Here is a 14,983-nt window from a genome sequence, read left to right on the forward strand (position 1 = left end):
CGAAATTCAGCGCCTGAAGTTTGCAAATGAACTTCTAAACAACCCTGATGCATTTTTGAAACAAGTCTTATGGACTGATGAAGTCAAAATAGAACTTTTTGGCCACAGTGTGCAAAGGTATGTTTAGAGGAAAAAGGGTGATGAATTCCAGGAAAAGAACATGTCTCCAAATATTAAGCATGGCGGTGGATCGATCAGTCTTGTGAAGAATGGATTTGGATGGGTCCAACAACAAGATAATGATCTGAAACACACCTAAAATCTACACTGGAATAGCTGATCATTTGTCATGGCCCTCACAGTCCCCCAACATAAACATCATTGAAAATCTGTGGATAGATCTTAAAAGATGACCCAGGAAACGTGCAGAATTGGAAGTCTTTTGCAAAGGTGAATGGGGGAAAAGACCTCAAGTAAGAACTGAAACACTCTTAGCTGGCTACAAAATTGTTTACAAGCTGTGATACTTGCCAAAGGAAGTACTGACCATGTCCGGTGCCCAAACGTTTGCTTCAGGCCCTTTTCATTTTTTTGGTATTTTTATATCTGTGAATGATGGAAATAAAAATGTAACCTTGCTTAAAGTATTAAAAGAAATGTGTCATCTTTAACTTTCTGCCTTTTGGTGATCAGTTCATCTTCTACTTACTTAAGTATTCATACTAACAGACGTTTTAAGAAAGGGGGTCCAAACTTTTGCACACTACTGTATATTGGTGCCACTTCACCCTTGCCACCCACAATAAATGGCTCACTTAAGAAGGGTCAAGATCCTGAGTGGCTGCTGTTTTGTGAGCAGTTATATATAGAAACTGAATATAGAAATCATCCAGGGGACCAAATGACTGCATTGTAAAAAGTTTAGTAGTGCAATTCTGTGACATTAATTTGTTTTTTCTTTATGTTGCTCTTTTTTTCCTGAACAGAATGTCTGTTTCATCTTCCCTCAGTTTCTTTACCAGTTCTTCTGTGGCTTTTCCCAGCAGGTTAGTTTTTCCTGCAGCTCATTCAATGATTGCAACTAAGTATCAAGTACTTTGTGTTTGTTCTTTCAAAAAAAAAAAAACTTTAAAATCAGCAAAACACTTTTGGAAGTTATTTAAGGCCTTGTATTATGAACATATTCAGGTAATGCAGAGCTTGCAGACATGGACAAATATGTTGGTACCCCTCCATGAATAAAGAAGAACCCACAATTGTATCTGAAATACTGTATATACTCACGTATAAGTCAGGTCTTGAAACATGAAAAATCAATCATAAAATCAGACCCCGACTTATACGCCCGTTCAAAAATGCGACACTTAAAATTTTTTTTTTTTTTTCATCTTCTTGCCTCCTCCAATCTCGCATCACTTTTGTTGCAGCAGCGCAGTTACCAATTTCTTTCGCTACTTCAATGACGTTTAATTTAAAACCAGCTTCATATTTTCTTCTGATCGAACGTTCCAATGTAGATAAGGGATGCTCTTATGATAAAGGTATATGAGGGTGTAAGATACAAAAAACACAAATCAGTGCAAATGTTGCTTCAGAATAGTTCGGGTATTACCATGTGGTCACGTAGGCACAAGAGAGAGAGAGAGAGGAGAGAGAGAGGTTAGGAGCACACGCTGATACAGCGCATTGCCGCACACACTTACAGATAAAGGCTGTGTGCTCCGTGGTTACTCTCTCAGGTGGGCGTTAGCATATCATAATCTCTTGGATCAATAGTGTGAGTTTTCCACATTTGACTTATAAGAGCGACATTATAAAATACCAGAAATTATACGATAAAATCAAGTCCCGACTTATCTGTGGGAGAACTTATCCGCGAGTATATATGGTAGCTTAAAACTAACAAGAAGTATTTGGCACCCATCATTGTTTATTCTGTATTTAACAAGAATCAGACTTAAGACTTTTGATCCAACTAATCAAATAATAACAAAAATGAAAATGCCATGAACAAAAATGATGGGACCCTTAACCTAACATTTTGTTGGACAATCACTGCAAACAAACTATTCCTGGAGGTCTCAATGAGACTTCTGAACTTGTCGACATATCGTTTGACCCACTCATCCTGAGAAAACTGCTTCAGCTGTGACAGGTTTGAATGGGACCTTCTCCTGCCTGCATGTTTCAGTTCTTTCCATAGACGTTTGATAGGATTGAAATCAGGGGTCACAGAAAGCCACTTCAGAATAGTCCAATGTTTTGTTCTTCGCCAGTCGTGCTTGCTTTTAGCTGTGCGTTTTGGCTCCTTATCCTGCTGGAGGATCCAGGACCTGTGACTCAGACAGAGCTTTCTGACACTGGGCAGTATGTTTCGCTCCAGAATGTCTCGAAAGTCGTGAGGTTTCATTGTTGCCTGCACAGACTCAAGCCACCCCAAGCCAGACATAGCAAAGCCGCCCCAAAACATAACCGAGCCTCCTCCATGTACCTTTGTAGGTATTGTGTTCTTTTCTTTCAAAGCTTCACTGTTTCATCTTTGGATGCAGAGTCAGATGCAGCAAAGCATCCCCAAAACATAACAGAGAGTCTCCTCCATGTTTCACAAGGGGTTTGGTATTCTGTTCTTTGAAAGCATCACTTTTTCGTCAGTGGATGCAGAATTGATGTGACTTGCCAAAAAGCACCAGTTTTGTCTCATCTGTCCAAAAGACATTCCCCCTAGAAGTATTGTGGCTTGTCAATATGCATTTTAACAAATTCCAGTCTGGATTTTTTATGTTTTTCATTCAATACTGGAGTCCTCCTGGGTCTTCTTCCATTGAGCCCAATGTCACTCAAAAAGCGATGGAGAGTTCAATCAAACACTGATTGACCTTAACCATGGTGCTCAGCTTGTATCTCTTTGGAAGTTTTCCTTGGCTATTTGTCTACCATTTTCACTATCCTTCTGCCCATTCTGGAGTTGATTTTCCTCTTGTGTCTACATCCAGGGAGGTTAGGTACAGTCCCATGGACTTTAAACTTCTTAATAAGTAGAGGGCTTTGCCCCCTGCTCGCTTCACTCACCCACCCCCTTCCGCCCCGGAGCACATTACGTGCCAGTCACTTCGCGTCCTTGCCTCTCGCATTGTGAAGAGGGGGGCTGAATGCATGCTAAGGAGATGCGGTTGCTCCTCCGAAACCCCCTCTTTAACGGTGATACAATTGGAAACAAATAGTTTTTTTTACCTCCTCTATGCTCGATCAGCTGGCTTGCTGCTGCTTGTGCTGTGTGATCTGCATGTCACGCAGTAATTTGAACATTTAAAAGTCTGTACAGCAGCTGTCCTTTTGTCTCTCTGCCTTGTCACACAGGACTTTAAAGTGTCTCCGAGAAAATCACATTTCGACTCAACATTTTTTTTTTATAATAGAGAGATATTTGCAACTGTTACCACAGCAACATCAAGCTGTTTGGAGATGGTCTTCTAGCCTTTGCCTTTAACATGCTTGTCTATAATTTTCTTTCTGATTTTCTCAGGCAACTACTGTATTTCCTTTGCTTTCTCCGGTCCTTGTTCAGCATGGGACACACGATGATACCAAACAGCAAAGTGATGGCTTTCCTCCTTTCAAATTGTCTGAATGACTGATTACAAGATTGGAGACATTTGTGATACAAATTCAAGAAAATAGCTAATTTGAAAATTCTCTTGAATCCAGTCATTTATGTTTTTTTCTATGGGTACCAACAATTGTGTCCAGGCCATTTTAGAATATCTTTGTACAATAAGCAATGCTTGATCTCTTTTCACACTTGCTTTGCTTTACTCAATGACAAATCAAAGGCATGCAGGTATACAGGAGCCAATTACTTTTGATTTAATCATTTTTCGGGAGGCACACAGCACTGAATTCAGTGAGCTGTAAGGGGACCAACATATTTGTCCACATCTACAAGAGTAGACAAAGGTACAAGATGTGTATCAGAAATCAGAGGGGATAGCTTCAGGACATGTTGAAGTGTCTTGGTGGGGAAGGGAAAGTACTAGGTATACAACACACATAGCTTGGCAAGATGAAGTAGTTATATGCTGGCAGGCTTGATCATACTAATCTTGAAAGTTTTAAAGTGTAAGTAGATATTAAGCTAGCAATGGAACTGTAAACCACATCTCTTCAATACGTGTCTACTCTGGTGATGTGCACTGGTAGTGACGTGGTTACTATTGTGTCTTGCCTTCTTCATTTCAGCCTTTATATGACACTGCCTACCTAACACTGTACAACATTAGCTTCACATCTCTGCCCATCTTGCTGTACAGCCTCATTGAGCAACATGTCGGCATGGACATTCTGAAGAAAGACCCATATCTTTACATGTAAGTAAGGGTTCTCACAATGTTCACTGAAATCTTCTATTTTGGTGAGAGTATTATTTTTTTTTACAGAATTCTGGTTGGCTCCATTAAAAACGGAGCACAGCAAGCTAAAGATGGAGGTTCCCTGTATACATAATGTATTTCCCTTTAAGAACTCACCATTGACTTCTTTTTTTCTGGACAGGGATATTAGCAAGAACTGTCTGCTCCGCTGGAGGACTTTCATTTACTGGACATTCCTTGGTGTTTTTGATGCCCTTGTATTTTTCTTTGGTGCTTATTTTCTCTTTGATAACACAACCTTGACCAGCAATGGACAGGTAAGGCCTAAAAGAGGATTTTTCTCTGAGCCTACGAAGCTCCATGTGTCCTGTTTCCTTTGCTTATGATCATCAGTTGGTAGCTGGATTCTTATTGGCATGCCTGTTTCTCTGCATTTTTGTTTTTTCCCTCATCTTCTCAATTGCTCAGTTTTAACATCTTTATTTACTTTAAGTCTCAATTTTTTTTTTGCTGTTTTGCTTCTCTTCCTGTCCTCAGCTAATGACAGCCAACACGCACCTGGTAAGCCTACCCTGTCAGTTCGTCTGTCCGTCCCTGTTTGTTCTCTGTCTTCTCTTTAGGTTCCTTGTAGTGCGTGTGTTGTCACATATCATAGACACTTTAGTCTCCCCTTCTTTTGTGTATGTAGTCTTAATTTAAACTAATGTTGCCACATGATTGTGTTCAGTGGATTCTAGCAGCAGTCACTTCTTTGTTATGGACTACACTGGGGACAAATCAGAATACCTAAAGCTGGAGTCCCACATGCTATCTCTTCAGTAAACTGTCATCGGTTTGCATCCACCAAATTAATGTACTCAATGCTCTCTACATGTATCACATTCTGCAGTTGGTCAGATTCTTTGAATTTCATTTCTTGTGACTTGTGTGAGGACTTCCCCTCTTCTGAGAATGGCATACATTGTGAGCTTTTACCTAAAAATACTGCAAAGTCCACTTGGCAGATGCATAAAGCTTGGCCCAAGGATGATTGATAGTTGCCATGTTTATCCATCTTTTTCTTCTGATACCCACCTCAGCTGCAAAACAACATTATATATATTTAAAGACACATTAACATCAGTTTACATGCACCTCACCAGGATGCCGACTTAAATCACAGACGGCCACTCTCGGAGTGAATAGCCCTACATGGCAGTAATCCCTCCTCCATCACGAGGGTTGCGTTCCAGAGCCACCTGCGAAATAAGAAAATCCGCGAAGTAGAAACCATATGTTTATATGGTTATTTTTATATTGTCATGCTTGGGTCACAGATTTGCGCAGAAACACAGGAGGTTGTAGAGAGACAGGAACGTTATTCAAACACTGCAAACAAACATTTGTCTCTTTTTCAAAATTTTAAACTGTGCTCCATGACAAGACAGAGATGACAGTTCCGTCTCACGATTAAAAGAATGCAAACATATTTTCCTCTTCAAAGGAGTGCGTGTCAGGAGCATAGTCTGTCAGAAAGACAGAGGAAAGCAAACAAATCAATAGGGCTGTTTGCTTTTAAATATGCGAAGCACCTCGGCACGAAGCTGTTGAAGGCGGCAGCTCACACCCCCTCCGTCAGGAGCAGGGAGAGAGAGAGAGAGAGACAGAGTTTGTTTTTCAATCAAAAATCAATACGTGCCCTTCGAGCTTTTAAGTATGCGAAGCACAGTGCAGCATGTCCTTTCAGGAAGCAGCTGCACAAAAGATAGCAACGTGAAGATAATCTTTCAGCATTTTTAGACGAGCGTCCTTATCGTCTAGGTGTGCGAACAGCCCCCCTGCTCAATCCCCCTACGTCAGGATCAGAGAAAGTCAGCGCAAGAGAGACAGAAAAGTAAGCCGGGTAGCTTCTCAGCCATCTGCCAATAGCATCTCTTGTATGAAATCAACTGGGCAAACCAACTGAGGAAGCATGTACCAGAAATTAAAAGACCCATTGTCCGCAGAAATCTGTGAACCAGCAAAAAATCCGCGATATATATTTAAATATGCTTACATATAAAATCCGCGATGGAGTGAAGCCGCGAAAGGCGAAGCGCGATATAGCGAGGGATTACTGTAATACAAGTTATAGAAGATGTGAAGGATGTCACTTTCCATATTAAAGGAATGCAGTCTACTAAGGAAGAAGAGTCTGCTCTACCCTTTCTTATAGTTCCTCTGTGTTTCGAGACCAGTCCAACCTTTCTTTCATGTTGAGCCCCAAATACTTGTAGGAGTACACCACCTCTGCATCCACTTCTTGAATAATGATTGGACATAGAGGCTCTTTGACACGTCAGAAGTCAATAATCAGTTCCTTGGTTTTGCTGATGTTACATTGCAGACAATTCTGTTTGCAACAAAAAACAAAAGTACTCCGCCTGACTCTTCTCCTCTGTCTTATCCCCCTTATCGATACACCCCATAGGTGCAAAATCATCTGAGAATTTCTGCATGTGACATGACCTGGTTGTTATACGAGGAGATGCATTTCAAAATATGCCATAAGATTAAAGATTTATAAGCATAGTATTTGAAGTGAAAGTCATTTATCAATAACTAACTGTGTTACTCAACTTTGACTGGGAAGTTTCTAAGTCCATGAGCCTCAGTTATAGTGGCATTGGTTAATCGGATGTATCAGAAGTACTATGTAACGAAGTACTTTTCTGTATACAATATCTGCATTTTTTTGTTTTAGTGGGGGCTAAAATTATTAGTTCATTTGAGCTGCTTACCGTTGAACTTGCTACGTACAGTTTTTGGTGGTATTGGTGTGAAAAGCAGCAGAACACCATATTAAAGTTGTATTTAGTAACGTTATGAAGGTGATTTAAAGCTGATTCATTCAAAGTTAAAAACTGCTAAATGCTCTCCATTGGCATCAAATCCTAAAATGAGTACTGCCTTAGTATACAGTGACCTTGAATAAATGTCTACCAGCAAAAAAAGAAAAGCTGCTAATTAGTTTTACTCTCTCAGAAGCACCATCCTGTTCTCTTCTTATCGCATTATGAAAATCAGTAAACAAAATTGTGGCTTGGATCCATTGCTTAATTTGTGGTGATTTTTTATTTCTTTCTTTAATTTTCTCTGTTTTTTTATTAACTTAAAAAGGGCTGATCGTTCATTAGTATTGCAAACTTAATGAGAATATGCAGGTGGACAACAGTGTTTTTAAAAAATGCAAGACTATGTACTGATTTAAAAAAAAAAAAAAAAAAAAAGTGAAATCTGTTTATCTCAGATTATTTGTCACATGTGGCACACCACACTGGTCTGCTGAAATGACTGAGAATGCTCCATGATATTCTTCCTCATTTCTAACTGCGTTAGTTTCACCAAGGGGACACTCTGGCTCTTCTAATTGCACTCAATTCACAAATGGGGAAAAACCTCAATCCTCAAATGCTGTTTGATGCTCATTAAGAAACTGGATCCCAAAGCCATAAAGGGTGAGAAATTCTGCTGTAAAATAAATGCTGTAATCCAGCGAGACAAATTGTTATCCTGAAGTGGTTGAGGAATAAATATGCAGCAGTTGCTACTCTGTTGATATGTTCTTATTTAAAGATTGTGAACTCTGATGAAATTGGAGCGTTTCAGTGACTGATGGGAACTGTAGTTCCCAGATCGGCATTTGCACAAGGTTGCAGATAACATGAAGGGAGTTGTGGGTGTAATATACAGTATATTAAATAGCTGTCTTACTGGATCATTTGTATACGAATTGACTACACTCACAGCCACAGTGCCTGCCTGCCAAGCACTTGCTAAACATGTCTTCTTCGAGCTTCACCAAACTTTGCCCCTTTCACTTCAGCTTTCATTTGCATAAACCGGTATGCCCCATTTCTCCGTGTGATTGCTGTCAGTACTGTGGGGGACGGGGTGCATTAGAATGTCCAATTATTAACAATAAATATAACAACGTCACCAAAATTAAATCAAATCCGACAAGGCATTTTTGATAGTCTGGGGAATTTAGTTTTTCTATTGTGGGTATTTTTCACCATTAACTATCAATATATTGAAATGTCCTTTCTTAGTGGATACCTACTACACTAAATGTACCATCCTGCCAAATGAGAGAGACTTAACTTACTAACATTCGTCTATCTCTGAGGTGACTAATTTTTGCTACTAATTAACATTATTTAATTTATTTGCTATTTAAGACTGAGACCCTTTGAATCAGGGCTGAGCAACGTTGGTCCTGGAGGGCCACAGTGGCTTCAGGTTTTTGTTCCAACCCAATTGTTTCATGAGAAATCATTCACTGCTGATGAAACACTTATTGCTCAAGTGACATTTTTCTGCTTCATTGTAGTTGACTCGCTTGTTATGATTTTGAACCCTTAATTGCTCATTTTAGTATTAAATAACTGTATTCATTGTTTTAACTGCTCCTTGTTAGCAATACGATGCAAATGACACAGGACTGATTCCATTTCCACTTATTAAACCAAATAGTGAATGATGAATATACATAAGTACTCAGAAGGAAACTGAAAAGAAATTGAAGGAATGAAAATTACTCTTCAGTTTTAGGCTTCAAATCACTTGGATGAGATATATATATTGTGAGGGATGGCCGGCCATTCATCCCGGCCAATACCCTCAGGCCGGTAGATGGAGCTCTCCTTGCAACGTGGAGATGCCCCGAATTCCAGCAGGGCCTCATGGACTATGGAGTTTTAATACACAGCCCTGCTGGATAACGTCAGGGCCGCCAGGAGTCGCTGCAGGGAGGCTCAAGGACTTATACGTGCCCTATAACGCGGAAGCACGTCATAATCATATGACCAGAGGGAACAACGTGTTTCCGGGTTGAAAAGAAGAACTTTTTATCTGACCCGGAAGTGATAAAAAATCACATGGACTGTAAGATGGGAAACACTTCCGGGTCAGGGAATATAAAAGGACGATGGGAAATCCCAGACGTGGAGCTGAGCTGGGTGGAAGGGTGACAACGCGTCTGGGAGTGTGGAGGAGTATTGTATTGATATTATTGATTTATTATTGAGTATTGTGGAGAGGAGGGTGCTTTGTGCACTTTATTATTATAATAAATATTCATATTTGGACTTTTACCTGGTGTCTGACGTGTAGTCTGAGGGTTCAAGGGGTCACGGAGACCTTAATCTGTCACAATATATATATATATATATATATATATATATATATATATATATATATATATATATATATATATATACTTGGAGGACAAGACCCCCTGGCGCCTTTGGCGCCCAACCCCCAGTTGCAGCCAGTCTGCCACTCGCGTTCTGAAGAGGGGGACTGAACACACCCCAAGGAGACGCGGTTGCTCCTCCGAAACCCCCTCTTAAACGGTGATACGATCGGAAGCAAATATAGTGTTTTTTTTAACCTTCTCTTTGCTCGATCAGCTGCTGGTTTGCTGCTGCTCCTGCTGTGCCACGTGATCTGCATCTCGTGCGGCGCTTTGAACATTTAAGAGCCTGTACAGCAGCTGTCCTACTGCTAGTGTTTTATTTCCGGCCTTGGGTGTGGTTAAATCTATTGGCACTCTTGGTTAAGTCTTGTCTTGCGGGACGTGAGTTCTTGATATTTTTTAGTTTATAATTTATAAATGGAATAAGAATCTGAAAATCTAACAACATCACACTAAGGTTCAATAAATTTCGAAAAGAATGATACCAAACATATATATGTAGGTTTTAAAATAAGACCGATTTAAAGCGTGACAAAAAAGTGACATAAAAACGTAACAAAAAATCGTTGCACTTTTAGGGTTAGGATTTTATACACCCACACACACCCCCCCCCACACACACACATATATATACAGTACTGTGCAAAAGTTTTAGGCAGGTGTGAAAAAATGCTGTAAACAAAGAATGCTTTCAAAAATGGAAGTGTTACTCATTTATTTTCATCAATCAACAAAATGCAGTGAATGAACAAAAGAGAAATCTAAATCAAATCAATATTTGGTGTGACCACCCTTTGCCTTCAAAACAGCATCAATTCTTCTAGGTACACTTGCACACAGTTTTTGAAGGAACTCGGCTGGTAGGTTGTTCCAAACATCTTGGAGAACTAACCACAGATCTTCTGTGGATGTAGGCTTCCTCACATCCTTCTGTCTCTTCATGTAATCCCAGACACACTCGATGAAGTTAAGATCAGGGCTCTGTGAGGGCCATACCATCACTTCCAGGACTTCTTGTTCTTCTTTACGCTGAAGATAGTTCTTAAGGACTTTGGCTGTATGTTTGGGGTTGTTGACCTGCTGCAGAATAAATTTGGGGCCAATCATACGCCTCCCTGATGGTATTGCATGATGGATAAGTATCTGCCTGTATTTCTCAGCATTGAGAACACCATTAATCCTGACCAAAACTCCAATTCCATTTGCAGAAATGCAGCCCCAGACATTCAAGGAACCTCCACTATGCTTCACTGTTGCCTGCAGACACTCATTATTGTACCGCTCTCCAGCCCTTCGACGAACAAACTGCCTTCTGCTACAGCCATATATTTCAAATTTTGACTCATCAGTCCAGAGCACCTGCTGCCATTTTTCTGCACCCCAGTTCCTATGTTTTCGTGCATACTTGAGTCGCTTGGCCTTGTTTCCACGTCGGAGGTATGGCTTTTTGGCTGCAACTCTTCCATGAAGACCACTTCTGGCCAGACTTCTCCGGACAGTAGATGGGTGTACCTGGGTCCCACTGATTTCTGCCAGTTCTGAGCTGATGGCACTGCTGGACATCTTCCGATTTCGAAGGGTAATAAGCTTGATGTGTCTTTCATCTGCTGCACTAAGTTTACTTGGCTGACCACTGCATCTACGATCCTCAACGTTGCCCGTTTCTTTGTGCTTCTTCAAAAGAGCTTGAACGGCACATCTTGAAACCCCAGTCTGCTTTGAAATCTTTGTCTGGGAGAGACCTTGCTGATGCAGTATAACTACCTTGTGTCTTGTTGCTGTGCTTAATCTTGCCATGACAAGAAACTGTCTTCCACAACCTCACCTTGGTAGCAGAGTTTGGCTGTTCCTCACCCAGTTTGAAGCCTCCTACACAGCTGTTTCTGTTTCAGTTAATGACTGGGTTTCAACCTGCGTGTGACATTGATGATCATTAGCACCTGTTTGGTAGAATTGGTTGTTCATACACCTGACTAGAATCCTACAAAATCCCTGACTTTGTGCAAGTGTACCTATAAGAATTGATGCTGGTTTGAAGGCAAAAGGTAGTAACACCAAATATTGATTTGATTTAGATTTTTCTTTTGTTCGCTCACTTTGCATTTTGTAAATTGATAATAATAAACAATCATTATTTATATTTCTGAAAGCATTCTTTGTTTACAGCATTTTTTCACACCTGCCTAAAACTTTTGCACAGTACTGTAATTAATATATATATATATATATATAATTTTGTGGCACGCGGCTGGGGGTGGTACCCAGCCGGGACGCCCAGGAGGACCAGAGGAGGGCTTGCGCCTCCTCCAGACCACGAGGGGGTGACCGCCCTGGTTGCTTTGGGGGCCACGGGTACAGAGCTTTGAAGCTGAACCCTGTAGGGGCCCGTGGTCACCCGGATGCCTTGGCAGCCTTAGACCTCAGCACATCCGCCACACCCGGAAGTGTTGGGGGGGAAGAGAAGCAGGGACACTTGGAGTGCTTCCGGGGATGCAGCCGGCACTTCCGCCACACTGGGGAGTGCCAGTGGAAGATTGCCAGGAAGCACCTGGAGAACATCCAGGTGGCTATAAAAGGAGCCACCTCCCTCCATTCGATGGCTAGAGTCGGGTGGATGAGGACAAGGTCTCTGGAGGAGGCAAGGAGGCGGCCTGAAAAGAGGAAAGGCATGTGGGGAGATTGGTGCTGCGGCACTGGGTTGTGCTTTATAACATTTGTAAATAAATGTGTGCTGGGTGACAAAATGATGTCCGCCTGTCTGTGTCCGAGGTGCATCCCAGAATATATTATTTATCTATCTATATATATATATATATATATATATATATATATATACATACACATATACATATACATAAAAGTATATACAGTACTGTAAATATGGAGAGAGAATAATACTCATATATAGCCAAGACCACTATGTTGACAAGAAATTGCTTTGAAATTTAGCGCACGCAAATCATGCCTAAGGTAAGTTAAACAATTTCAAACTGCTGTGCTATGTTAAAACACTAATTTAGTAGTTTCTCTCAAGCAACCTTCTCATTATGTGAATAAAGGGCTGTCTGGTGGCATTAGAGCACATCACACCCTTAAAATGTCACTTGACATATAGGGATCTACTGTATGTGGTGGCCTCTCTTTAATTTCTCTGCTATACAAGGATACCTTCTTTATTTTTCTCCCTCCCTGCCAGCAAGTTTATCGTAATGTGTTTTTCTGTTAGACTTGTTATTCAACTATTAGCATGGCACTGGGTCAGTGTCATGTGAGGCCATTATATTTTGGCCATTGAAGTCAAACTAATAGTGGTTCTGAGCTGCATTCCATTATTTTGTATCAAAAAACAATCCTTTTACTCTGTAAATTAAAAGGGCATGTAGTATTTAGCTTCTCAGTTTGTATTTCACAATAGTAATCCGCAAGAATGCATGCTAAGCCCTGCTTTCTGTGAGGTTAGATGTCGCAGACATGACATGAGATGTGCAGACTTGCTTTCCTTTCTGACATGCCTAATTAAAATAAGAGTCTAAATCTGTGTGGGCCCCTTTGTTTTCTTATGAATATTTAATTGAGTATTTTGCTCTCCCAGATCTCTACCAATTATCTAGAAATGTTTGGCTATAAGCCCCTTAAAAGAGATGGAAAAACAATAAAAGCCTTGTGCTAACTGTCCTAACTCTGAGTCATCTTACTGTTTCTTCTAGATGTTTGGCAACTGGACATTTGGGACTCTGGTCTTCACTGTGCTGGTGTTCACTGTCACGTTAAAGGTAATAGAACCTGTGCAGCTGTGGGGATGAACAAAAGGTATTTGCTTAATAAATAAGGTACACTTAATGAGTCCTGCACCAGACAAATGAGAAACTGCAGTTAGTTCAACACCACAGATCTTTTCACTTTGGCTTCTGGGAGACAAACACACTGTTACTTCTCTGCAATCTTCAACTTTCTCTGCTGGAATGTAGTTATGATTCTGTAGCAAGCAGCATTGGAAATCAAGTTCAGTAGGTCCACAGACGGAAGGATATCCAGGTACACATTGAACATAACAGCTGAGTAAATGGAACTAGGTCAAAGAAAGCTCCCAGTCATATTTTGGAAGCAGGAACAACACAGTGTTTATTATCTGTTTATGAACAGATTTGGCCTTTAGCTAAAATAACTAGACACGTAAGAGATGAAAGACAATCTTGCTTAAAAAATCTCTTATGGTCTTGATTCATTCGTCTATGCCACCTGTTTATAATATATGCCATGGTAGTTCCAGTGCCTGTGTTTTCATATTTTGATTATCTGTCAAATAAATGATATAGAAATGTAACTGCTGTCTTTTTTTCCAGCTTGCACTAGATACTCACTACTGGACCTGGATAAACCACTTTGTCATCTGGGGCTCACTCCTTTTCTATGTTGTATTCTCTCTTCTCTGGGGAGGTATCATATGGTAGGTGTGCCTCTTTACACTACTTGTAAGATGTTATTTCTGTACTGTGTATGAGATGCTTAGAAAATTTGCTTAAAGCCATATTTAAAGCAAGAATAGAAAAAAAAATAGCACAGGTGAATACAGAATCCATTGGTGAGTCCTAGAAATTTAAGAATGGTAGGGGCCTCATTTATACCAGAAACCACTTGCAGAAGCAAGATGACATTGGAGGTATGGTTATTGACATCTAGATAACTGCAGTTTTTGGTTTGACTTTTTTTTAAGAAATGTTAAATGCATAGACAAGATAATATTTTATAGTTAAACACAAACAGTTACAAAACAGTTTTACAAAAATATAAATGGTGCTAACTTAGACCATGCTCAGGTTTTAATCATCTACATCATGACAAGAAATACACAAACGTTTATTCAAAATATCAAATTCTTTCAACCAACCCTATTCTTAATCCCATTCAGCTTGTCTTTTTCATTTTGGCCATAACCTGGTGAAGAATACTGCTGCGTATACCTGGTTTGCCAACACTGAATACAGTTATTCTGCAAATGTTTTTTTTTTCCAAAGCCCAAAAGATGACATTTTAAATAGCCTATACATTCTGTCAGCACTGCATATTCAGTGCATAAAGTTGTTCTTTTATTTTTTACTTCCAAATCTGCCTGTCAGTGAGCAAATACATGATGAGGGGAGATACAGCCCATTAAGGAGTATATGTATCACCAATGGATAAGATCAACTAGTAGTGGCAAAAAGAGTGTATGACTGTATAATTAAAAGCTTCTGGTGTTTTCAGTAGATACTGCTATACTGTGCTTGTATGTAGTTTTCGAAATGAACCATATCTTTTAAAAAGTAGAAAATGTGTTAATGATAAATTGCGCACAATGACAACATATTCACTATATTCCAAACTCAAACAAACCTTAGCTGGAAAACCCATCCCCACTACATGCACAGCAATAAACTTGTAACCACATCACTAATACAACCCTTAGCAATGTAATGTA

At 40.1% G+C, this 14,983-nt stretch overlaps 1 protein-coding gene across 5 annotated transcripts in view; it reads left to right on the top strand.

Moving 5' to 3' along the window:
- Window positions 1-14,983, top strand: part of atp11a (ATPase phospholipid transporting 11A) — a 238,339-nt gene that overhangs the window by 208,455 nt on the left and 14,901 nt on the right. For 3 of the 5 annotated variants that reach the window (XM_051926330.1, XM_051926331.1, XM_051926328.1), the window contains exons 23-28: window positions 927-986; window positions 4,177-4,304; window positions 4,489-4,624; window positions 4,845-4,868; window positions 13,233-13,298; window positions 13,869-13,972. In XM_051926330.1, the coding sequence (XP_051782290.1) occupies window positions 927-986; window positions 4,177-4,304; window positions 4,489-4,624; window positions 4,845-4,868; window positions 13,233-13,298; window positions 13,869-13,972 (518 nt within the window). The remainder of the gene's footprint in view (window positions 1-926; window positions 987-4,176; window positions 4,305-4,488; window positions 4,625-4,844; window positions 4,869-13,232; window positions 13,299-13,868; window positions 13,973-14,983) is intronic. The other 2 variants (XM_051926332.1, XM_051926329.1) reach the window with 1 other exon arrangement.

The sequence above is a fragment of the Erpetoichthys calabaricus genome, chromosome 4 (genome assembly GCF_900747795.2).
Source record: "Erpetoichthys calabaricus chromosome 4, fErpCal1.3, whole genome shotgun sequence".
Lineage (NCBI taxonomy): Eukaryota > Metazoa > Chordata > Cladistia > Polypteriformes > Polypteridae > Erpetoichthys > Erpetoichthys calabaricus.